Source organism: Ursus arctos, unplaced genomic scaffold, assembly GCF_023065955.2.
Source record: "Ursus arctos isolate Adak ecotype North America unplaced genomic scaffold, UrsArc2.0 scaffold_17, whole genome shotgun sequence".
NCBI classification, from domain to species: domain Eukaryota; kingdom Metazoa; phylum Chordata; class Mammalia; order Carnivora; family Ursidae; genus Ursus; species Ursus arctos.
In genome coordinates, this window is record NW_026622841.1 from 27,520,125 (window position 1) to 27,544,919 (window position 24,795).

The following is a 24,795-nucleotide window of genomic DNA, read 5'->3' on the forward strand; positions in this document are numbered from 1 at the left end:
CTATTTGCAGCCTGAGATTCATACCAGCCCCATGTGCGAACACATTTGATTTTCCCAAGAATCTTTGTCAGCACATTGCCACTCTGTGGACTGATTAAAATCCCCAAAAGATGGGCCAATCCATTCCAACAGCTTTGTTCCTGCTGGTGGGAAGAGATTAGGGCTACTCTGGGAAGTCACTACTGATTTCAGAAATACCACTGGTCTAATGAACCCGATTTGGAAAGAGGACTATATAAGGCTTTAAATTTTCCTGGTTCAGTGCAAGAGAGTCAGCAGAGAGGGAAAAGAGGGCAAATGCTACTTTGTTAGAGGTTGCTGACCGAATTCTCTGAGTCTCAGGAGGCTACCTAAAGCACCGGTGCTCGGACCACCGAGGCTGCCCTGATAACCTACTGACGACTTCCGTTCATCCCATCAGACCTCCCCTGTTCCCCTGTGGGTGCTGCAAAAACCTGAAGTCCTGATAAATGTCACAGCGGGTCCGATGGATAGTTAGGGATGAGAGCTGCTCACAGCATTTCCTACGCACCTTGTTGGCTTTTGAAAGTGGTACGTCAGATTAAAGAATGAAAAATACATAAATGTACGTATGTTTACATACTCTCCAAGTAGAACATGCGAATTATACTTCAAAAGGACTTTAAAAAACAACGTGACTCTAAATGCAAAGTTGGAACAGAGTGGGAAGAAAAGACAGTGCCAGCCTGGGGGCTTCCCGCTTCTTCTGAGACCCCCATCACTCTTACCACTTACCACATTTCACTTAGAACTGCGAGTTTGTTTTTCACACTCAGGCCTTGTAAGTTCCTTCGGAACAAGGACCTCTGACTCCTGGCCCTTGTCTTCAGGGTCCTGTTCTGACCGGTAGTCTTTGGCTAGGTGATCCAGAACCGTCTGTGGTTGATTAACTAGCCTTTCCTATCACTCCAAACTTTCAATCCAGCCAGGGATCTATCCTTCAGATATCTGACATCATCGGATATTTGGTAAGAAAGCTTAATCCCCATCCATAATGTTCTAAAAATTTAGGACAGGATGGGTCTTCAACATGATACAACAAACTCTGATTGCTTTCAGCAGAGGTCCGACCGGTTCTTTGAATCAGCCATTGGCTTTACGTCCAGTTGGAATATATTCTGAGCAGTAACCCAGTAAATCAGCCTCAAATCTTGCCCAAAATGTACTTCCCAGATTCATACAAAAGGCAGAAGTTTGGTTAGAATTTTCTCAATGATTCTATATCCAGTTTGTGTGAGCAAAGACCCCCCAAATACTCTTAAACTCCTTAGTGATGTGAACCAGATGGAAAATAAAACAAAAGAATTCACAACTCATGTTAGACTGAATTGAATGTCTTTAATTTCACACAATGAATAACATATGAATAGGATTAACTTTTTTTTTTTTTTAATAGTTAAGTGCTCTATACTGTGCTAACCTGATCTGGTAGCGAAAAAGACTGAGCTTTCTTTTAGAAAAAATGTTTAAAACCCAACATCTAAGACCATGGAGGAGCATGACAGGAAAGCATGCCAAGATGTAGCTACGCCTCAATTAACAGCACGGCCGTGTTCAGTTTAAATGTACAAAAATGCTTTATGAATAAAAACTGTTACAAAAAGAACATTTCAAACAATGTACAATTTTCTTGCCTCTATATTCAATAAAATACAAATACATTTTTTGTTCTAAAATATGTTTACATACAATCAAAGTAGAACATGCAAATTACACTTTAAAAAAGGCTTTTAAAAACCACTTATGAATACAAACTAAAAATTAGCCAGCACGACTTATAAGACAATCTTGTGCCCCATTTTTTTCTTTTGAAATATATATATACATATTTAACACATCATGTGCATTTATTATTATTTAAGAAATAGATTTTTTAAAAAAGGAAGAAAAGAAAGACACCAACCTAGGTTGGAACTGCCCTTCTGTGTTGACCGGTGGCAGCTCTTCTCAATCCTTCCCCCCCCCCCGCCCCGTAGTGTTTATTATACCTGGGGAAGCGGGCAATCGATATCCAGGAAGTTTCTTCCTTGGTTGATATGTGCTTCTAAGACTGTTCCCCAAAAGACCGAGTCCCACAGGAGGAAAGACTCATCAGTGGGGCAAACTCTCCAAGAAACAAGAGGCAGAGGGAGCCTTGTATTGTGGAAAGAAACTTTAAAAAACACCAAGAAAATGCTACGGTATATTACAGTTCGAGTTTCTAGGCACTGTGATGACATTATCTGTAAGCTCTGGCATTTGGACCATTGTGATACTATAGGGTAGTGTTGAGAATAATGTCTATATTTATCTACTTTTACATGACGAGAAGGACTGAAAATCCTGCAATGTAACACTTAAATGGCTTTTGAGGCATTTCGGCTTCTGCCACCCCGTCTCTCTCCATGCTACAGTTGGCATTTAAAGGCTTTGGAAATATACGTATAGACTTTAGACAGTTCCCAGGTAAATCTTCCTAGTGGTAGGGAAAAAATATTCTCCAAAAACTCATTATCTGAATATTGTTGGGTAATAAGCTGTAGGAGTGGGATTTTCTACTAAAGTACTAAAACCAAATCCTTTATGATCTGCATGTAGTACATCACCTTATACTATAATTCTGTCACCACTTGCTTATCATATTTATAGAGCCAGCAATGTGCAGAACACAAATCCCGGCTGCCATGGAACATGGCCTCCCACTCCGGACAGCAGCCAAGTTAACATGCTAATCCTCTGTCAGCCCTTAGTCACCTACTCCGGGCTGTCAGTGGCTGTTGAGTCCCGGTCCTGCCAAGTCACAAACCAGCTCCTGACATGCTCTCCTTTCTTTTGACCTATCTTCCTTGGGTTGTAGCCAGAGCCATGCTATTAGAGGAAGTTAGACTTCTGTATCTTTCATTTGAGATGAGGGGTTGAAAAGCGAGTGGTTCCTCAGCCACTTAGCAAGGTGGATCAGAGACCCATCATCACCTACAAGGAGGCTTTTACCTCTCAGTTTCATCCTTTGCTCACCCCTAGTCAGACTCCCTATAAGTGGGTTCATGCCTGCTTGCTTAAGGAAAGTATTCCAGAAAAAACAACAACAAAAAAAAAAACAAAAACAAAAACAAGAGCTTTCTAATGAAATAATTTGTGGAGGTGTTTATGGAGTCCCGTGCATCCCCAATGACATCTTCTCTAAATAAAAATGCAGCCCCAGAAGTCGGTGAGACTCCTCGGGTCGGGTCAGGATTGTTGGGGTTCTCCTCCTAGGTCTGCAGTGAATGAGAGGTGAAACTAGACTGGCCTAGTGTTGAGCCTGGACAGGAGAGGAGAGGCTATTGGGAAGGGGTTAGTTAGAGAATAAGGAAATGGTTGTACCAGCGAGATGAGTTAAGTTAATGGAAGGTAGAAGAAAAAGAAAAAATGTCACGTGACATTGAAGGGGCGCTGGGCAGGGGAGACAGGAAGCTGACAGGTGCCGAGACTTGCTTCCGCCTTCCACGGGCCACTCAGCTTGTCTCACTCGGGGTCCTCTGCAGTTTTCTAATCTATTCTTAGGGTCGTAAGTGTGGAGGATTTGCATTTAACTCGCATGACAACTGTAGAACTGAATTTACGTGTAAGTTACAAGCCTGCTGTATAACCTCCAGGAAATTCTAATGCATCCTTAATTTATCGGAAATTTCTCTCCAACTAGAGGTTAATGTCAATTAGGGGTTGGGTCCTTCCTTAAGAAGCTTAGAGAGTGCCAGCTCGTCCTCGTCTGCAGGAAGATTTAGTCTCCTCACAGACTTGGTTGGGGAAACGGTACTACAACACCAGAAGGAAGGAGGGCGAAAGAAAGAATGAAGGAAATGATTTTTCAGAGTCTGACAGGAGAGAAACTCCTTTATGGTTTAATTGGAATGAAAATGGTTGCTCTTTCATAGCAATAGTGGGGTGAGCAGGGCTAATTTAAATCTTCCTCTCCGGTGACTTTAGAACCACTCAGACATGGCTTGGGAATGACAAATTCAAAGTGGCTGGTTTGATTTTGCTGTTCAACTTGTGTGAAATGCCAAAGGTCCACCTAGGTCACAGACGGAGTATCCATGATAGAAGCTTTCAAGTATAGGAGAACACATCCCTTTAAACTTACATATTGCTAGGATTAAATGCGACTGACCTAGTGGGTAGCAAATGATGTTAAGTCCAAGGAGACAGTGCAGAAGAGGATGACTCCGGGAGTAATTTCAACCAATTGTCAGTGCCATGGCAGAGCAGTGATGTTCGCCAGCATATTAACTTGGGATTTTTAAATTTACTCCCATAGATACCCCATCCCTTATTCTCCTGTGTTCCTAACAAAAATCCATCTCTCTCTAAGGAAATAGTGTTGTGGTCTGAAGTGATAATACAATTTCCAGCCAGTCCCAACTTCCTGTAAAGAAAACTTAATTTGGAGGTAAACCAGATATTCTAATTCCCATTAGAAAATTGAATTCTGTCTCTCAGTGTCTCTCTCTTTATAATCTACCATGCCAGGTGTTTGATGTCTTGGGGAAGGTAAGGGGAGGAGGAAGGAAGGAAATTGAAAATACTTATTTGAAATTTCCACATCTGACTTTTAGAAAACATCTACGGCAATGGAATAACTTCATATTCATTCTGAGTCTTCTTAACATGTTTTACTTGAGCTGTGGAAATGGGTGATAGAGATGGAATATCTGTCCACGCTAAACCGATGGCTAGAGTACAACTTGGATGAGAAATGTACAGTTGAAATTGACCATTTAAAAGACGATTTGTCACACACAGTTTGCATCCATGCAGACTGATAGATTTATAATTACATTATGTACAAAAATGTTTTAGTTTATTAAGGCAACCACAATTTGGATACTTTGTCCAAGGTGGCTTGATACAATTGGAGTGGTGATACCCTTTGAGCATTTTCTTTTCTTTTTTTTTTTCAGATAAGAACACTTACTCCCATTTGCTTTTAAGAAATAATTATCAAGAGATAATGAACTTATTCTATTGTCTTTTTGTTTCCTTTTTTCAACGACCTATGATAGTTACTTGTATGAAAATTCACATACCAAGGCATTGCTAGACATTTGTATTTCTGGTGGGTCTGGGGTTTCAATTTTTGGTGATTTGTCAGTTATTCCATTTGCTGTGGGTTATTAAAACCATTTTATTCTGCCTATTCTCTGCTGATATGTTTTAAGTATAAAAATAACCTGGTTGACACCCCGGCCAACATATCCTCGGCTGCTCTAAATCACTTATTAAAAAGGCTCTATCAATACTGAGTTATCTGTCTCACAATGATTGGGATTCAAAGCCAGGTTCCTTGGGACAGCATGCCAAGGGTGAACATTACCACACACATAACGTTTACCTTATTTAGGTGTGTACCAAGGAAAAGAAGGCAGCAAGTAAGTTAATGAAAAGGTATATGGAAGTACAATGCGCAAAGGAAAACTAGGAACCGACTATGCTAGTTATCTGTGTGGTACAGAGGAGGCATACAGAAGAATATGAATGCACGTCTAAGGTTGCCGATCACTAGAATTCCACCTTCTGATGACGAATCCGTCTGAGAAACTGTATGGTTAACGGAAAGATTCAGGTCACCTGAAGATGATGTTGGTGCCCCAAAGCCTAGCCGAGCTTGGAAAAAACCAAAATAAAAGTAAAAACCAATTAAATGGAAATGGGTTACAACAAAGCCAGTCGAGAAATTTGCAGCTTTTCTCCCCTTGGAATGTTTCCTAATTGAGGGTGCTTCCCTTTCAATTTTCCTGGCCAGCAAATGCAATGGAATCAGAGACGCACCTTGGATGCAGGAGGTCAGGTGGCCGTCAGAGAGCACCACCGGCTTTCTCCTCCTCCATGGGTCTTCTGCTAGCCCGCAAAGGATCTAGCCACACTGAAGTGCCGCGTGGTTTGGAACTGCTGTAAAGCACAGACGAGCTTCTTTTGAAGGCGTCCCCCTGCTTTGCTTTCCCAAGAGCTACTGATGGCTCCACCCCGTCATCTGGCGCGATTCTGCCTGCCCAGCTTCTGGAGAGAAGGGCATCGGTGTCCCTGAAGCGTGGGATTCCGCCCCCACCCCGGCTCACTGCACTTCCAATGCGTCAGTTCCCCCAGCCCCAGGTTCAGACGCCCAGACCCACCCTAGGGAAGGCCATCGCTCTCACTTCCTCGGGACTTCCTCTGCCTTTTGGCCTTCACCTCCTCTTCCTGGGGCAGGGGCTGCTGCGGGGGCGGCTGCTGAGGGGGCTGGGCGGGAGGCTGAGGTTTGTGTTTCCTCTTCCCTCCTCCTCGGGGGGTCTTGGGCAGGGGTGGGGGCGGGGGCGGCGGCGGCGGCGGCGGGGGGCGGGAGGGGCGGCGGCGGCGGCGGGGGCAGGGGCGGTGCCTCCCGGGCCATGTGGATGACCGCCTCGATGGTGGCCATGATGGTGTCTTGGCTGGCTGCTGGCTCCAAGACGAGCGGGCTCAGGCTCGGCTTCTGCCCCCTCTTGCTGGGAAGGTCGATGCATTTTTCCAGCACCGGCATTTGGTCTCTGGAGTCCTCATCGAACTGGGTGGGCTGCTTTCGGGGACGCCCTCTCCTCTTCTTGACGAAGTTGTTGCCTGTCTTTGATTGTCTCTGCAGCCGCTTGGCCTTCAGGATCTTGTTTACGTGGTCCAGGTTCTTCTTGGTGGACAGGATCTTGGTGTAGTTGCACATCTTGCGCACCTCGCACTGGATGGCCTCGATCTCCCGCCGCTTGAATCGCTTCTTCAGGGAGGAGCTGGCTGCAGGACGGAAGAGAGAAGGTTGAGCACGAGGCAAGCTGCCCCAGACCCAGCCTTGGCCGTGTATTTGGCCGGGCGGATTCTGGAGAAGAAATGCTATCGATGGGACCCAGGATCTAGCCTTCCTTTCTCTTTATGAAAATTGAAAATAATAAAAATAAACATGGGTTAAATATCTTCTGTGTACCCGGCATTCCTATTTATACCATTTCAGTCTTCACAACAATTCTGTGAAATACTCTTGTTCCCATTCTTAAGACTTAAAAACCGAAGCTCGTACCTTTGTAGGAAGCTCTACCCTGGGGGTCAAGGTCAGAATCAACGTTCCCATTATCTTTCCCTATGATGACTTTTATTATTTATTCAGCCCTTTGACATCTGATCTGATTGAATTTAGGATTAGGTTAGGCTTTCTCTTTTTGTAGAAGATGCTGAATGAAAAAAAATGACAGTCCTTTATAACAAGCAATCTGGATCATTCATAGGTACTATCAACCTCAAAAAAGACACGCCTTGACCTCATGGGGAGTATGTATGTACGTGAACCTATTTACTTCTCACCCTCCTCCACAGAATAGAGGATAATTTTCTGGGACACTCTATTTGGGATGACACCATCTCTCTAATTTTTGCCCCCCAACATTCTGGATTTGTCACATTGCCTGATAGCGTCCAACAGACCGACTCCCTCCTAAGCCATGCAGCCTCTGGAAACCTCGAGGGAAATCAGCCAGGCGTTTCTCAGTCATTCACACTCCCACTACTGGGCTGTTTGTTGTTTGCAAAGAGCTCTTTTCCTATCCTGCTGGCCAGAGGCACCTGTACTGTGGGAGTCAAACTTCTCATCTCCAGAAGCCCGGTACCACCACCGCTAACCAGCCCTCTGAGCAATGGACACTGTAAAGCGTGAATGGCTGCAAGACGTAGCAGACCTTCTGCCTTTAGGTCATCCTTTCTCCCCGCGCTGTTCACAAGCAGGCACGCATGTACATCCATGTGTACACACACACACACACACACACACACACACACACACACACACACACACAGAGGCGCTCATGCATACTCTGCTGCCCCATCTTCACACTGGCCCCTCCCTTTCCATGAACTCAAGAAGTGTGTCCTCACTTGGTTTTTTGCTGCTGTGATACACCCTAAATGCTCAACCCCAAAGACGCCCCTGGAGAAGATGCTGACCCTACTAAACATTACGAGACTGAAAGGAAATGTGTTTCCTTTTGGCATCGTGGTTTGCCGTGTTATTCCCTGTTTTTTTCAACCAGTAGAGAGGCGGAATAAATATCTTAAGGGAAATGAGGAACAAAAATGCTGAAATCATGGATACCGCTCTTGCTTATTCTGGGGCACTCCCACTTTATTCCTTTCCCTGCTTTACCCCCTTTCTCTCTCATGCCGTGTCTGACAAAGACTCCAGGAGGGGATTATTTGAAGTTATTTACGCCACTGGCTTTATGGAGTGGGAAGCTCTGAGTTCCACAGGACAGGTCAAAATGTTACTGCTTTTGGCCCAAGGTCACTGTAAGACTTACTGAGCAATGAATAACTACTGAACAATCTTTAAAATAAGTTATAAAGATCAAAATAGAACAGAGCCAGAGTGAGCTTCTGAGCACAAAAATAAAATGCTTGTAGTTAGTGTTGTGAAAGAAAAAGGTTGCTCGATTGTAAGTTCCCAGATGCGGGGACCAGTTTTTGTCCGTCTTTATGTCCTCACAGAGCATAGCATGGTGCCTTGCCCATGGACGGCATTTAAAAATTGTTTTGGACTGATGAATCACACTAATCATTGCTGCCTTAGAGTCACAGTGTTCTCTAAAAGAGATCTGGTTTGGATTTTAAAAGCAACCGCTGCGAATACAGTGACAGGAAGAGCTAGCCAGCCTCCATGTCCCAGCCAGGCCATCTACCTCGTCCACACAGTGGATGAGAACATGAGAACGAGTCGGAAGGACTCCACGAGACCTCGGGCATTCTTCCAAATACAGACTGCACTGGCAGTTTACCTTTTCATTGGCTTATATCATCTTTGGGGGAAGAAAACGCTAAGTAATATATAATATAGCATACAGGTAAAAAGTTAAACATTTTTAGGTAATTAGCTGGCAATATTTGACGGAGTAAACCCTAACTGAAAAACTATGACCTACAGGTCATCGGGGATAAATACAAGCACTGGCTTGTCCCTCGCGGTGTTTTCTTTTTAGCATGAAGTGTCAAAAAACAAACAAACAAAGGAACCTAGTAGATAATACCGTATTCAGTAATGTGTTATATGCTGCATAATATTTTATTAAGCCCTTGCATTGAAAAATGATTATGAAATAAGTTGATTCTGAGTAGTGTAAATGTACCAAACGGTACTAAAAATATCATTAGCAACTCCTCTGCACCCACCATTCACATTGAACAAATGTTAACTTTCACCATATATACATTATATTTTTAAGGAAAGAAAATACTTTAGATTCAGCTAAGTCAGTGCTCCTTTCTCCCTCCCTTTCCCCCTTCCTTTCCCTTCCCCTTTCCCTTTCCCATCCCATCCCATCCCATCCCATCCCATGCTTGTATTTATACTTTTACTACTTATGCATGAACCTGTATTAGGAAAAATGACCAGGCTGAAACCACCTAATGCCGGCGATGCTGTAAGGAGGTGGGGACCCTTGCACACTGTTGGTGGGAGTGGAAACTCATATCATCGTATTGGAGAGCAGCTGGGCAGTGACCAGAGGCACCGAAGATGGGTGTGCTCAATGTCCCACAGATTGTGTCCAGGCTGCCTCCTTTACTCATTTGTAGCAGGAGGCTGAGGACATACCAGGATGTTCCTTGAAACTCAGAAGACTGAAAACAATCTAAATGTTAAAGGGATAATCAATCAATTGTGATACCATCAAACCACAGAATATTATACTTCTGTCAAAAGGAAAAAGCTACAAATAATATATCAGTGTGGTTAAATCTAAAAAAAATGTTGAATAACAAAAATGAATAAAAGTACTTGTAAATACATTATTCATAAAAATTTAAAAACACAGATCCCTTGAATTTTTATTTCATTCTCAATGTCCAGGTGTGGAGGTTTAAAGTAACTACAACGCAGAAGCTCAGCTGTGAGCTGAGACTAGCTGGCTGAGACTTCACTCTTTCTTCTCTCCAAAGCTACCCCCGGGCACTTTAGGGAGCCTCTAGTGGTGTGCAGTCCTGTAGGATTTTCTGCGGTGGTGGAAATGCTCTGTATCTGTCCTTCCCACTTGGAAGCCCCTAGCCACGTGTGGCCCCAAAGCACCTGAAATGCGGCTGGTGTGGCTAAGACACTGCATTTTTAATTTAACTTAAATCTAAATATCTCCATGGGGCTAGTGGCTGCCGTCCTGGGCAGCTCAGCTCTCGTCCCCGTCACCAAGAACTACAGAGGGACACTGGGTTCATTCAGGAAAACACAGACTGTGGGAAACTCTGGACAAACCACCTGGTGCCTTAACAAATAAGATGCAAGGAGGGAAAGGCAGGGGAGGGGGTGGGACTGTACATTAAACGAGACTTAAGAGATAAAATGACCATATTCTGCTGCCCGTTTAAACAAACTGTCAAAAGAGATCATATTTCATGAATTCATGGAGATCTGAACCCTGTCTGGGCATTTCATGATATCATTTAACTACTGTTTATTTTCTTAGGCATGGTAATTGCATTATGATAATTTTTTAAAGTGCCCATCTTTTAGAAATATTTGCTAAAATATTTGTGGATGAAGTCACATGGTATCATCTGGGATCAGCTTTAGAATAACAAGGAAGGGAGAAAGGAAGTGGAAGTATTGATGAAATAAGATTGACTCTGAATTGATATTGTTGAGCCTGAGTGAGTAATGGGTACACGGAGTTTATTATGCTCTTCTGCCCACTTTGGTATAGACTCGATAATTCCGTAATACAGGGTTAAAAACCTATACTTTTTTTTTTTTTTTGTGCCAATAAAATGTCTTTCTTAGAATCTTAGGACTGTAGAGGGCTTGGGCTCTATGTTCCCTAAATAATTTTTGAAGGATAAGAAACGTCCTCGGCGAAAGGCATGCATCATCTCCCTAGAAAATTCCTGCTGGTAGCTACCCTCCTGGCTTAATGGGATAGGAAAAGAATGAGAGCTCTGGGTTTTATGCTGCGATCAACTGAATGAACCTATCAGGGCCCCATCTCCATTGATGCCATCAGGTGTGAAGACTTAATATCCCTCTTTCTTTGACATCATAAACTCTAGAGGAGGGGGATCACATCTACTGGACATCTGAATATTATTTTGTCCCTGTATGCATAATCCAAATATTTCAGTTCAGGTTTGTTACCCCTGCATCTGAAGCATAGCAGAATTCAGGGCCGCGGGAAGGACTCTGTGGGGGCAGCTGGAAACCGGTCCGAACTAGGACGAACCTCTTAGCCCCTCTGGATCTTTCTTCATCTATTACATTGGACAGTTAGACTAGATGCTCTCAAAATTCCCTTCTAGATTTAAAGATTGCTGTCATTCTTTCCTATTCTCATTATCAGTTGCCTTCCAAAATGTGAAGTGGCTTTCTACAACATTTATTCCTTCTAATGATTTTGAAATCCTAGTGGTGTGTGTCTGTGTGTGGGGGGGTACTTTGGATTTGGCAGTGTTTGATTTTCACAAATCTTTCTCCTTATTGCTTATGATTTCATTGTCCCTCTAAATGTTTTCAGATTTTTCTCTCTGCAAATTGTTTCATTATTAGACAGTAATTTCTGGGCTTTTGCAGCAAAGATTGATTCCATATTTGCTCTCCTTCTTATAATGGATCCATATCTTGCCTGTTCTTTGTTAGTTTTAAAAAATAATTACGAGTGGCCAAGGCAAAATGAAAATTCATGTCTTCATAACTCTGCAAAGCAAATCATCTTCTAGACCTTTCTCTGTCTTTAAAATTGTCATGCAAATGGTTGACTTGGTTTTGGGCCCAGATCTAGCTTTTCTATCTTTCTGCTCCCATTATCCGAGGATTGGCTCAGAGGCATTTGTTGATTTTGTCACATCTTTTATGATAATCAAAGACTGGACTTAGCCCTGTGTTTTGCGCTCTGACTGCAGATGGAGGCCAGGGACTGTGAGCAAGATAAAGGCTAACAAGGCTTTGTTATACAGAAAGTTGCCCTCAAGTAGGTGCTAGTGGTTTGGAGGCTACTTTGTCCACGTGCAAGACACACTCTAGTTTAACAAGAAAGTTTTGGGTGCGTCAGAGAGGGAAGTAAATTCATCTCTAGACTCATTAGGATGTTTCTTGCAGTTTAAATATCCCTACAGGGAGGTCGGGCGATATTGGGGACTGCTGAGCTGCCTGGAGTTGCCTTCCAGGGTGGAAAGGGCTGGAACAGCGTCTCCCTCAGTCAAGGCAGACAGCTGCGGTGGGAATTGCATTGTATGGTAATTCACGTTAAGATCCTTCCAAGGCAAAAGCCTCGTCTTTTCTTTGCACTCCCAGGGGCCCCAGCACAGGCTCGTTCACACAGTGGTACACGATCTGGTCTACGCTACGTGGTCAGCAAATACAAGCTCAAGGGAATTCACTTGTTTAATATTCTCCCACGAAATCCTGCCCTTCGAGGGAACTTTGTACTTAACTCAGTAATGATCTCTTGTGCTCCTAATGCTGCCTTTTATTTTTTAATGGGATGTATGAAGCGACTTGCCTTGGCATGCACACTGTCTTCCTTTTTCCTTAGAATTTAAATTAACCTTACACAATCCTGGTCTTAAAGGCTCTTTTTAAAAAGATGGCGAGTTGCCTCTGCTGCTGAGGCCTCTATAAGGCAGGGCCCCCCTCAGTTGCTGCTGGTCATCAGCACAAGTACTCTAGGACTGCTTTCCAATTTCAAAGTTGTAATTTAGAATTAAGGGGTAGCAGATGTGGGAGATTTGTCACGATAGAAAGGTGTTTCCATTCTGTTTTTAAAGGCATCTTGATACAGTTTGGGGTTTCTCCAGAAACGTGACTCGCTTTTTCGAAGCACAGTCCCCACCTGATTCTCCCAGGACAACTTCCTGTCCGGGCCGCAATGGCTTGCGGGGACCCTGGTTTGGTTTTGCTCTTATTTCACATTTGCTCTTATTTCACATTCTCCCATGGGTGGAGGTGAAGTGGGCCTTTTGGCTGATGGAGAAATGAAGGGAGGGGTGTGCATGTTACATGGGGAGCTCTGAAGAGGCAAAGGCCACCAGGGTGCCTCCCCTAGATTTTCTGGGAGGCATTACTGGCATGAGGGATCCAGGAGCTTGCCTCACACTCTCCCGCTTGTGCCGCCCTGCCCACCCTGCTCACGCCCTCTGTGCCTCTCCAGCTCTGATCACCTCTCCCCTCAACCACTTCCTTAGTGGGGTGCACGTTTCCCATGGAGGAGACTCTCTACCCGGCCACAAGGAAAAGCATATGAAATAGTTTCTATTTATATTACTTATTTTTTTATCTAAAAAAATAAGAAGTTAAGCATTCTAATCCTTAATATTTGGAGCAACTGTGATGGCCTTATGTGGGCTGTAAATCAGATGATGTGTCACCTGTCACAGCTGGGCTGGAGGGACCCAGGAGAAGAAGGAGAGGCCACATTCATTTAAAGGGTTGACAGGCATCCTGTCAGTTTATTACTTTTGGGGTGTTGTCATGTCCTACATTCAAAATGCTACGATAGGTCAGCCCTCCTGATTCATTACAAAATCAAGGTCTTTGAAAAGGAAAAAAACAAAAAACAAAACTTTGAAATAAGATCAGGAAAATCCATGAAATAAGTTATACGCCACGCAGAGTTTTACTGGTTTCCCTAAGCAAACTGTGTAAGAATTGCCATTTTCGGAGATGAATTTTGGCAATTTCTTGTATAAAAAGACAAGGGTTCTAAATGTTCTCACCTTTTCTGTGCTGTCAATGGGCTGTCAGTAAAAAACACAAGCAAAAACTTAATGTCTCGTTAGGATAAAATGGGCAAGAATGTAACTGCTTTTAGGAAGAAACTCAATACTTGAGATAGCATTTTTGAAAACTGAAAATGTTTCCACTGTTTGGCAATTTTGTTGCTGAAACGATATACTGTAACCTATAAAATCCCTTAAATCTGCAAATTAAGAAATCTCGTAAACAGAGTTAACTTTCAAATGAAGAGTTTCTGAGATTTGAACTCATTAAAAAATGCAATGCCTTTTGATATGCAAGACCATCTGATTGTTAAGGAAGTTGGTTAGCCAAATTTCAACAACAACCTTTGTTTAATTGATGGATGGGATTGGAAAAAAAAAAATCAGCATTCTGATATAAGCAAAATGATGCACTTTCTCCTTTTGGACGTATGTTTATGTGACATACCCTTTTAACCTACAACATCTACTAACAAATATTGAAACAAACAGAATTTGAAATCAGAGCTTCAAATTGCTTTATCACAAGTGTTAAAACAAAAACAACCCAAGGTTTTCAAAAAGAAGTACTCAAACTCATTCAATTGGCCTTCCTAAAACATTAGAAATATTAAAATGAGTGTAACATTTTGATGATGGTGAAAATATTTTCGTTTCATTCATAACAAAATGAAGTGAAATTTAAAGTCATTTTAACAATATGATTTCAGATTTATCTCATCCTTTTGAAATTTGTATTTGAAAAGATGGGTGCATACATTTTGAATGGGGTAACTGTTCAAAATCATGTTACTGATATCACCACATGATCAAAAACTGGGGCTGCTTTGAAGTTGTCCTTTCCCTTTCTAAACTCCTGAAGCGTTTGTTCACTCAGGATTTAATTCTCGAAGATCTTAACTTTCTATGAGCACGCGGTGGACGAGGGCTTCAAGCGTCTTGAAGACAGACGCCGTGTGCTCTCCTTCATCCCCTAACAAAGAGCGCAGTGCCTTTTTCGCAGTAGATGCTTGCTTAAGATTTCTTGCCGGATTATTTCACATCGTAAGCTCCTGGAGACCAAAGCCTGGCTATCACTCATCTTCATATTCCCTAGAGCCACTTTAATGGAATCACATGTAATTCCGTGGCCGTGGGAAGAGTGTCCTCTCCACGGAGAGCTGCTACAATGGGGCTCGAGGCAGACCTCCTGTCTTTAGTTAGGCAGTCTCAAGGTCCTGCTGCCCAGGTTTTCAGAATCCTCGACTTCTCTGACCACGGGGGAATAAGGCCAGTCTTCTCCTGAGTTGAGTTTTGGGGAAACCACTTGTGGCTTTGGACAGATAAAGGCGGTGGCACCTTGTCTCCAGAAAGAACCGGCTCCACGCAGGAACACAGCCAGGGTGCTCAGAGAGCCTTCAGGGGTAGTGACCCGGACTCAGGGAGGCCTGAGAGGGCTGGGCGAAGGGAGAGAGCTCAGAGATCAGGGCACCATCAGCAGAGGCGCTGACTCTGTCTCTGTGGTGCCCTGGGCATAACTGCCCTGCAGGGGTCCACCGGAGGAGGCTTCCGGAGCTGGGAGTCTTCCTGGGGGTGCTGCGTGTTAGGGCCACCATGCCTTCCTGGGTGTTTGGCATGGAGGGAACTGTGAGTAGTGGCACTCTGAGACAGGAGTAAGGGGGCCACTGAGACCTACCCTGTTCCTTTTGATTAACTTTGGCTTTTGTCTGCTGCCTGTGGCTCAAGCCCCAGCAGACTGACTAGACAAGTTGAGAGGCTGGAGAGAAATGCAGTTAACGCCAAAAAGTTTGACGCTACATCTGCCGAGTCTCACAGCACGCCAGGTGGTCACATGGCGGGGGTGGTCGCACCCTCTCAAAGGGCTCTTTATATTTCTTTTTTTCTTTCCTCTCAAACGTGGCATAACTGTATCCTTAACCATAAATACCATCCCTTATATAATACACCAATTATTGTAGCTGTGTGTTCGTACTTGATGGTGAGAGATTTTCTCTCGTTTAAATTTTGAAAAAAAGAAAGAAAGAAAACAGGGAAGAACAAAGAAGAATGCACCAAATATGATCTTATGAAAATGTTCACATATTTAATATTGAGGCTCAGATAAAATAAATCCTGTTGACCATGCTAGCGCTTGAAGAATTCCATCAAATAGTAGGTAATCCATGTTTATTTTCTTCCTGGTTTTAGTAATTGTATTTGTTTACTTAAAAACTAAGGCTGGTTGTTTGTGACCTGATAGAAAACATATTGCCTGGGACATTATGAGAATAAGGTTCTAGTCTAGACTTTTCACCCCTCAGTTCTGTGTTTCCAGACAAATATCTTGACTTCTTGGCAGGACCCTTACTAAATAAATACAATTCTGTTAAACAAAAAACAAAAACACAAAACAAACAAAAAAAGTCAAACATCTCCAAGTCTTCTCTGTTGCAGGTAAGACCTCTCACATCCTTCGTCTGTGTTTCATATGAAATGAATTCTAGACTATATTCCATTTTGATCATGTCCCTCTGGAGACTTTAGCATCTGCCAAATCTCATCTTAAATTTTGGTGCCTGGAATTGAACTGATTTTCCAAGTATGAAATGATTATGCAGAAAGATTGGGTTGATTAATTTCTGTGATCAAGGCACTATACTTCTGTTAATGAGAGCTACATAAAAAATAAATAAATAAAACCTGCAAAGCACCCCCCCCCCCACATCACACTGTTGGCTCACACTAAATAGAAACTCAATTAACCCCCTTAGATGCTTTCATATAAACTGCCACCAAACCTGGCCATTGCTATGTGAATTGGTTTTTGAGTTTAAATACAAGCTTTCTATTAAAATCTGCAAAGTTTAATTTTATTGGTTTTAGTCCAGTGTTCTAGTCTGTTATGAAAGTTTTGAATCTTAATTTTGTTTTCTCAAAGACTGCCCAGATTTGTAGAATTTCCAGAGGGTTCGAATACCCTCAGAGTTAACGACTGTCCCTTTAACTCCTTTTGGGCTTGATTCAAGTGACTCAAAATGCATGCTATTGTTTTTCTCTTTATTCAGGTTTTTCAAGAAAAAATGGCAATTTACACAACAAAATATCCCTGTATTCTTCATAAAAACAAGCAATGTCTACCCACTGCTTGAGACTTTCACATATTTTCGTGTCTGTCTGGTTAGCAGATGACGGATGTGCCACAGAAACAAGGACTTTGCATTGCCTACAGGTGTGTGCCCAACTCTATTATTTCTGTCAGAGAGGATATTGCATCTGATGCTGGATGGCAGGGGCGGGGGGTAGTCTTACATTTTTCTTTTATCCAGAGGCAATTCTCCTGCCCTCGTGAGAAAAGAAAAGGAAAGGGGAAAAACAACAACAACAACAACAAACAATACTCAGTATGCATCTAGTGCTTTCCAATTTCTGCTGGAATTCAGTTTAATTAGGTACTCCTCTAAAAGCCACTGAGGACTCTCATTTCAATATTAATCTTTTTGGTCCTCTCTACATTGCTTGTATCTTTCTGGCAGCATTTCATATAGTCTGTCCTGTGTTAAGATTTTGGGATTCATCTGCATTTCTCTCTCCTTTTAAACTGTGTTTTCTTAAGGAACAAGAACCATGCCTTATCCATTCTTATTCATTCTTGGAAGAAGCACTGACTGAGCCCGCTCGGTGCCAGGCTCTGTGCTAGACACTCAGTTCCGTGCCTCCCTCCCCCACGTGACCAGCACAGAGCTCAGCTGACTTACTTGAATTGAAATCAATTACGTGACTTGACCTAAACCAACACTTACTGTCTATTTTGTAAAGGCTGTGTGTGAAATGTGAAAGGATTTATTGAAGGGGATCCAAATCACTGTAAATTAAATTAGATCTTCACGTATTTCAGCTGTTCCCTACTCTCCTCAGAGCACCATTAACTGTTTGGAGTATCTGAGCTATGACCAAAACCACGGCAGTACTGATGTCCCAGCCGCTCCACGGGTGAAGTGGAAAATCGACGCCAAAAGTAAGTTTGACATTTACAAAGTGCCTTTAAGAAAAACAGCTTGAACATTTAAGCCCACAGATTGATTAAAATTCTGGGGCCTCTGAAAAAGGGAGACATGTACCTATTATATATTACTTATCTAACATCAAAAAAAAAAAAGGAGCGAGGGACAGGGACAGAGGGATAGAGAGATCAGAGCAGAGAGGATGAATGGGCTCTTCATTGCTGAACATTTGAATCAGAATACGTGGTATATTGTGGGGGAGTGGTCATATGTTTTCTTGGCAAATATCTATACATTCAAGTTAGAGCGCTATGCCAGCAGGTTTTTTTTTTTTTTTTTTTTAAGTTTTCACATTACCTTTTTTCCCCCCACCAAATACAAGCTTGGACAGACTCAAGGCAGCAAATACTTCTTCCTCAGTTTAAGATTTGACAATTTAAGAGGAAAAAGCTCATTCATCATCTTTCCCTTTTAGAGACCATAAATTATTGGCTCATATACCATGTGGCTTGGATTCTAGGAAAAGTTAGTGTAAACAAACCCAAGTTACAATGCGTGGAGTAAGAGAGTGAGTCATAAACAAAACATAGACATATGCTCTCATATAAATAAGGGCCTGGATCATCAGCTTCCCAAAGTCTGCTTCCTATTAATTACACAACAAAACGAACTTTCCATATGTAAAGCCCAAATCACTTAACTCTGGCATGACGCATGAGACAAAGACCAGGACTGCGGCGATTCGAGCACTAACAAACCTGGGTTTCAGAATAAGGAAAGTCCTCTCAAGATACCTTCAGGTATCGGAGGGCAGGAAAACTCCTTGGAGGAGTGTTTTTGAGCATTGAAACTATACCTAGCCACCCAGGAACGCAGCAGGAGGCTGGCCTCCCTCCCCCACTGAATTGCAAGGTAATATGAGGCTTACTCTCTTTTGTTCTGAGCTCTGTCATCTTTATGGGGCAAGCCCTGGGTCCAGGCCACACAGGGTGTTCAGACATCACTGGGATCACTGAACAGTTGAAATTCCCTCCATTAGCACCTTCTCTTTGTCTTTTGAAACTGCTCATTGGTAACAGAAATGTGTGTTTCCTCATTATTGCATGAAGGTTATCTGGTCTCCCTTAGCTGAACAAGGTATCAAGGGGACATGTAACAATTGCTGGGGAAGAGGATTCAACAGGCGGAAATCTGAGAGGGGGAGGCGCCGAGTTCCCTCCTTGCGCTCCTTTCAAAAGCAGATCTCGTAAAACAAACAGAGTGAATTACAAAGGACATTTAAGTAACAGATGTCACATTTTAGGAGTCCTTTGTGGGGGTGGGGAGGGGAGAACAAGGACTTTCATTCTTTGCTGGGGGGTGTGTGCTGGGTTTTTGATCATTTACTTTGGTAACCTCTACTTCGTATCACACCATAGACACTCCAGGTGAGACTATACCAAGCAGCATTCCTGCTGTCATATGAGACTAAGGGAAAGGGGAAGAAATGACCATTTTTGGAGCACCCACAGTGGGCTGCAGTATTTCACGTTTCCTCATTTAATTGTGATCACAACCGCATGAGGACATTACTACCTCGGTTGTACAGAGATGAGAACAGGAACCTTGGAGGCTGAATGGTTTTTCCAAGGGCACACATCTTAGAGTATGGACTCAGGATTCAAGCAAGGGCTGCCCTATTTCAAAGCCAGTTTCGTACCATATTTCCTTAAGGAAGCAAAGATGACGGGGAGCTAGAGAGAGTAAGAAAGCTTGGGTTTCCCTGTTACTTTTCTACTATTGACTGCATCAGAGTGCCAAATTTCTGTCAATTTCACAATCTCAAAGGCCTCTTCCAACCTCCGAACTCCACAGTTAAATAACACAAGATGTTACTATGGACCGCTCATGCTACTTCTGCTAGGTTAGGCGTCCCTGCACATTGTTTCGATCCTCTTACTCTGTCCAGTCCGAACGCCTTTGATGGCTCCCTCTAGGGGGCCAGGCTGCCAGTATAATGAGTGAAGTTGGTCAGGACCCTGAAGGAAGCGGGGAGAGGGGGGATGAGAAACAAAAGAGAATATGGTCCATTTAATGGGGTGGATATTATTCTGTATCGGTCGACTGATGCCAGGAATCTGAGCCCAAAGTCATCAGGTCGTCTGAGTTTCAAAACGCCAAAACTCCTGATTATTAGGTAAGTCTTCTGATGTTGACACATTAATTTTTTTAAGAATGTATAACCCCCTGTAGGCCAGTTGAAGCATGACTGCAGGTAGCCATCGACTCATGGCTGCTGTTTGCCATCACTGCCTTTCACCAGGGTCACTGTGCCTCATTCTAGAATTTCAGGTACCCCATATTCCGATGCCTAACCTCTCTTCCAGCCTCACTGGTCATCATCTCCACATATGCTCCGAGCTCAGAGATGCCGTAAATCTGCCCCTGCTGCTTGTCTGCGTATTTAATTCAATCCATCCCCAGAAAGTGCTTTTAGCTCCTCTCTTCCTGGATCATTTTATCATGTCCCTCGAGCTCCCGAGTACCACTGGGTTGGAAATTAATAACTTATCAATTGCTCAGTGATCTCTCTGTTAGCATCTGAGATTGTCTTTATTCACTTGTTAATATTATTTGGTCATCTTATGTTTGGGACTCGGGCCTTTCCAAACAGCATGGAAGTTCCCCAGGGCAGGGGCCGATCTTATACTTGTATGTATCAGCGTGCCAGGTACTTAAAAATTATTTGACAGTTGTAACAAAGCCTTATAGAAGTTCCAGTAAGATGAACTCGGTAGAGCATTTAATACCCTCACGGGTAGGGAGGAGCTTTGACTGTGCTCTGAGATAGGAGTATTTGGAACAAGGAGTGAGGATAAGATTTCCAAACATAGTTAATGGAGGTTATGATCTGAGTCATAACATGACTAAATTATGACTTAACATGATTAAATCATGACACGGCATGACTTCATTCTTGACATGAGAGGGGCCATGACACAGTGATATATTGTTTTGAATACGTGATTGGTGTTTTCACCTGCTATTTCTTTCTCACCACTGCCAAAAAGGCGGAAATTACTTTTCCCATTTCAGTGATGGGAAAACTGAGACTCAGAAGTCTCAGAAAGACTCAGCCAATTACCCAAGGGAATGGATGAGTAAGTCCCACAAGGCTGTCAATAACCCTGGCCCTTGAATTCCAAATCCACTTCCAACTATAAATCCGTGTGGTGTCCAGAAAGAGTTCAGCTTTCCTAATTCTCCCTCAGGTAAGATTTATACTTCAGTTCATTTCTCTGGGCTCAGTTTCTTCATCTCCGTCTGCTACGAAGGGGTTGGCAGAGGGCCCTTTGAGGCTGGTCTAACCGGGTCTTGTCTGGTCGACCCCAGTTTAAGCAACAAGAGAAGGAGATGCCCTGGGAGGATGCTGTGGGATTATTGCAGTGGCTCCCAGAGGTAGAACGGAGAGGGCTGTCCAGTGATTGATAGCCGGGTCTGTCTGTCTCTCTGTCACGTCTGTCTCATAATCCTTAGTCTGCTTTCCCCACTGCCTCCTTTCTCCCTACCCCTCTCTCTGTCTCTTGTCTGTCCTAGACTGACTATAGCCTGCCTGGACCACTACAGATCATTCTTAATGACAGTCATTACACAGTTCTCCCACGTTGCCTGAGGCCATTTCCACAGCAATGAGCAGGAAAGACCTTACCTCCTTTCTCAATAGCTGGGCACAGTATGCCATCTTCACTGGAACCAAGAAGTTTTTCAAAAACTCTCCATTAATTACAGGAAACCCAAAGCACGGTCCCCCCTTCTCATGCACACAGTTGCTTTCAGTGGCCACTAAATTATCTCGCCACCGTTAAACCAACAATCTAATTAGACCCGTGGAAACGGAAGGAGCCAGTGAATGAGGCAGGCACACCACTTTCATCTCAAAACTGATCATAAAATATTTGTGCCCTTTCGTTCCTGGCCACATAAAATCTCCCCCTCGAAGAGTTTCTTTTCATTCTCTCCGATTTATAAAGAGGAGCTTGAGTATTTGATATAAAAATGAGTATCTTAATAGAAATCGCTTCACGTCTGGGAGGTTTTCTTTCCCACATTTCACTGAGCGTGGAGCCCTCATTACAATAATCGCACCTGACTCCCCCTGCGCCAGATGCCTCCCAGCCAAACCTCCTACTGGGCTTCAATGGAGGTGGGGATGATACCGTCACTGGGAAGAAGAGAAAATGTATTATTATCATTACTCTATTTTTAAGAGGGTCTGACTGTGGCAAGAGGTGGTTGGGAGCATAATCTGTATGAAGCATTCGGAGAAGATAAATTGAGTTAAATTCCTCACAGACACAGCACTTTCAAACCTGTTATTACACCTTCTGTCTTTCCTAAAATCTCAACTCTGGAGGAAAAAAAAAAAGTCAAATCGAGTCCAGACATGTTTATTGAGTATTTACTATGCACCCAGCACTGTGCCAGGTTCTTGACACCCAAATGTGATTACAGGTTGCTTAATAGCCTGGCTTTTGCTTCTCTTATTTTCGTCCCATGTAACACAAGGTTCTGGGAATTTATGAGAGACTGGATACTCGTCAAAGGGGATAAAACCGAAATAGGAAATATGATTGCTGCTCTTGGGAAACCAATACCCTGGGCACAATGCAAGACTCTTATATATAAAATAATTAGATTGCAGCCTAGCTTTCCATTGAGTGGCTCATCCCCCAAATATCACAGAAGAGTCAAGTGAGGGGAGACCTGGCGACAAGCTCCTCCTTCTCCTCTCTGAAGAAGCACACGCTCTTGTCCTGCACACACTGTACCAGATAGGCTGACTCTTCACCTTGAAAACAATCTTCCCCCAGGAATGTCCTGGTGGATTAGCCAGGAGCTGGTCTGCCATGACCGAACAGAAGATTCTGGAGGCCCCAGAGGTCCCTTTCAGGTAGCTGCTTCTGCCGAACATTCTTAGGATGGTCTGCTGTTTCTGGTACTGATACGGAAAATAAAGGCCAATCATTGCCTCTCCACTTGAATGAATAAGACGCTAGAGTATGTGTCTTCATGCACCAGATGGTTTTACGCAGCAAACAGTTGTTACTCATTTTGTCTAATATTCAATGACTATCTATTGTTTGCCCACCTGGGGGCCAGGTACTGGGGTTTTAAAGTTGAATAAGATCTGACAATAGGGGAGGGAACGGTCCAGTGTGGGACACAGGCATGAGCACAGACACGATATTAAATGTAGGGATCAATCACCAATGGGCTTCCAATAGGGAGCCCTGGAGGACAGGGGATGTGGCATCCAACTTGGCCAAGGGTGGTTCTCCAAGCAGCTATGAGGGAAGGCTTCTTAGAGTTGAAGACACCATGCCAAGTCTTGAAAGATAATCATGAATTAGCCATCTACATGGCTTGAAGGGTGGGTGAGGGAGAGAGGAACATTCCAGCATGGACAACAGATGATGGCAACAGTAATAGCAAACATGGCAGTATTTACACAGCGCTCATTTGCTAACCTCTTGCTATGTGCCAGGCACTCTGCTAAGACTTTCCTAAGGACTATCTCATTTAGCCCTCACCACGATCCTCTACCCTAGGTAGTATGCTTTCCACCCCTTTACAAATGTGAGCCCTGAGGACCGAGATCAGCCAGCGGCTCAGTGCAGGACTGAGATTCAGTGTAGATGACCTGAAGCAAGGACACATGCATTCAAGTAGAGCAGTGCATGGCCCGGGTGTGGTGCGAAGAAAAATGGGCCAAAACTTAGGAACAAGGCGAATGCAAGGGCTCATGGCTTTCTGGATTCCTAGAGTCATCATTTTACGGGGCTGCCCCAGGATTAACTATCTAGGCAAATGTACCTTCGTTGGGTTTGCTACCCACTACTGATTACAGTCCCAGACTCTGCCAGGTAGTATGTTAACTTGAAGATTTTTACTCAGAAAATATGCAAATGATTTCTGACTGGTAGAAAAGATAAGCCCGGAGGTTATGGTTTTATTGCCTATTAGGACATTAACTGAGCAATCTCGCTTGATGTTCTTTCTCCAATGCTTACGTTCCTGTAATGTCCTGTCCCTCTAATTCTTCTTTGAATCAGCTTTATCACCAAGTTGGACCCTTGTTAAATAAATGAATTTTTGACATGAGTTTTTAGGTTTTTTTTGAAAATTACACTCTGCGGAATTCCAAAGGAGTTTGGTGCTGGTTAACATTTCTAAGGAGATGTGGCCGGAGCAGAAGGCAGGGGCTAGATTTTGGAGTGTTTGGTGCTTCTCTGGGGTGTTTATAGCTGTGGCCATGGGGACTGCTCAGCTGCTCCAGGATGTCCGTATGAAATCAGGAAAGAGCTTACTTTCTCCTTTTGGGTCAAAAATAAAAATAATTTTTGGAGGTTTTTCAGAAGGCCTTTGCTGTGATGGGATTTTCAGGGAAGCACAAAAGCTTCCAACCCTACTGGGTCTCCTCATGGCACAAAGTCAAGAAGAGGGGGGCTTTTCATAAGCCCCACATTCAGGAGAGCTCTCTAGGCAAACACAGTCTTTCTGTGCTGCCTCCACGTGGGTCCATAGGCAGCATTTTTCAGGCAAGCTGAATAATTCCTTTTTAAAATAAAGCTTTAGGGAGCACCTGGGTGGCTCAGTCAGTTAAGCATTTGCCTTCAGCTCAGGTCGTGATCCCAGGATCCTGGGATCAAGCCCCGAATTGGGCTTCCTGCTCAGCAGAGAGCCTGCTTCTGCCCCTGCCCCTCGCCCTGCTTGTGCTGTCTCTCTCTCTCTCAAATAAATAAATAAAATCTTTAAAAATAAAATAAAGCTTTATTTGCCCTAGGTCTTTTCTGAAGGTTTTCCACTGTATATTTTAAGTGATTAATCTGGCCTTGCAGGAATTTATTTTATTATTTGAAGACTTCTTCGATTTGTATACTTACAGCCCTTGGATGTTTCAAGTCCTACTAACTTGTACATTTATTTGCTCTATTTTAGTTTGAAAGACAAGACTTTTGGCTGAATTGATACGCTATTGTGGTTGGGAGCATCAGATGATGGTTCCACACAGGCACGAAGGAAATAAAATAAATAATTTTATTACAATTCTTATTGCAAG

At 43.3% G+C, this 24,795-nt stretch overlaps 1 protein-coding gene across 1 annotated transcript in view; it reads right to left on the reverse strand.

Moving 5' to 3' along the window:
• Positions 1-1,339: 1,339 nt before the first annotated feature.
• The window catches only part of SETBP1 (SET binding protein 1), a 363,337-nt gene continuing 339,881 nt past the window's right edge, over positions 1,340-24,795 (reverse strand). The window contains 2 exon segments of the mRNA XM_044382971.3: positions 1,340-6,351; positions 6,353-6,774. Of these exon segments, the coding sequence (XP_044238906.3) occupies positions 6,151-6,351; positions 6,353-6,774 (623 nt within the window). The 3' untranslated portion in view covers positions 1,340-6,150.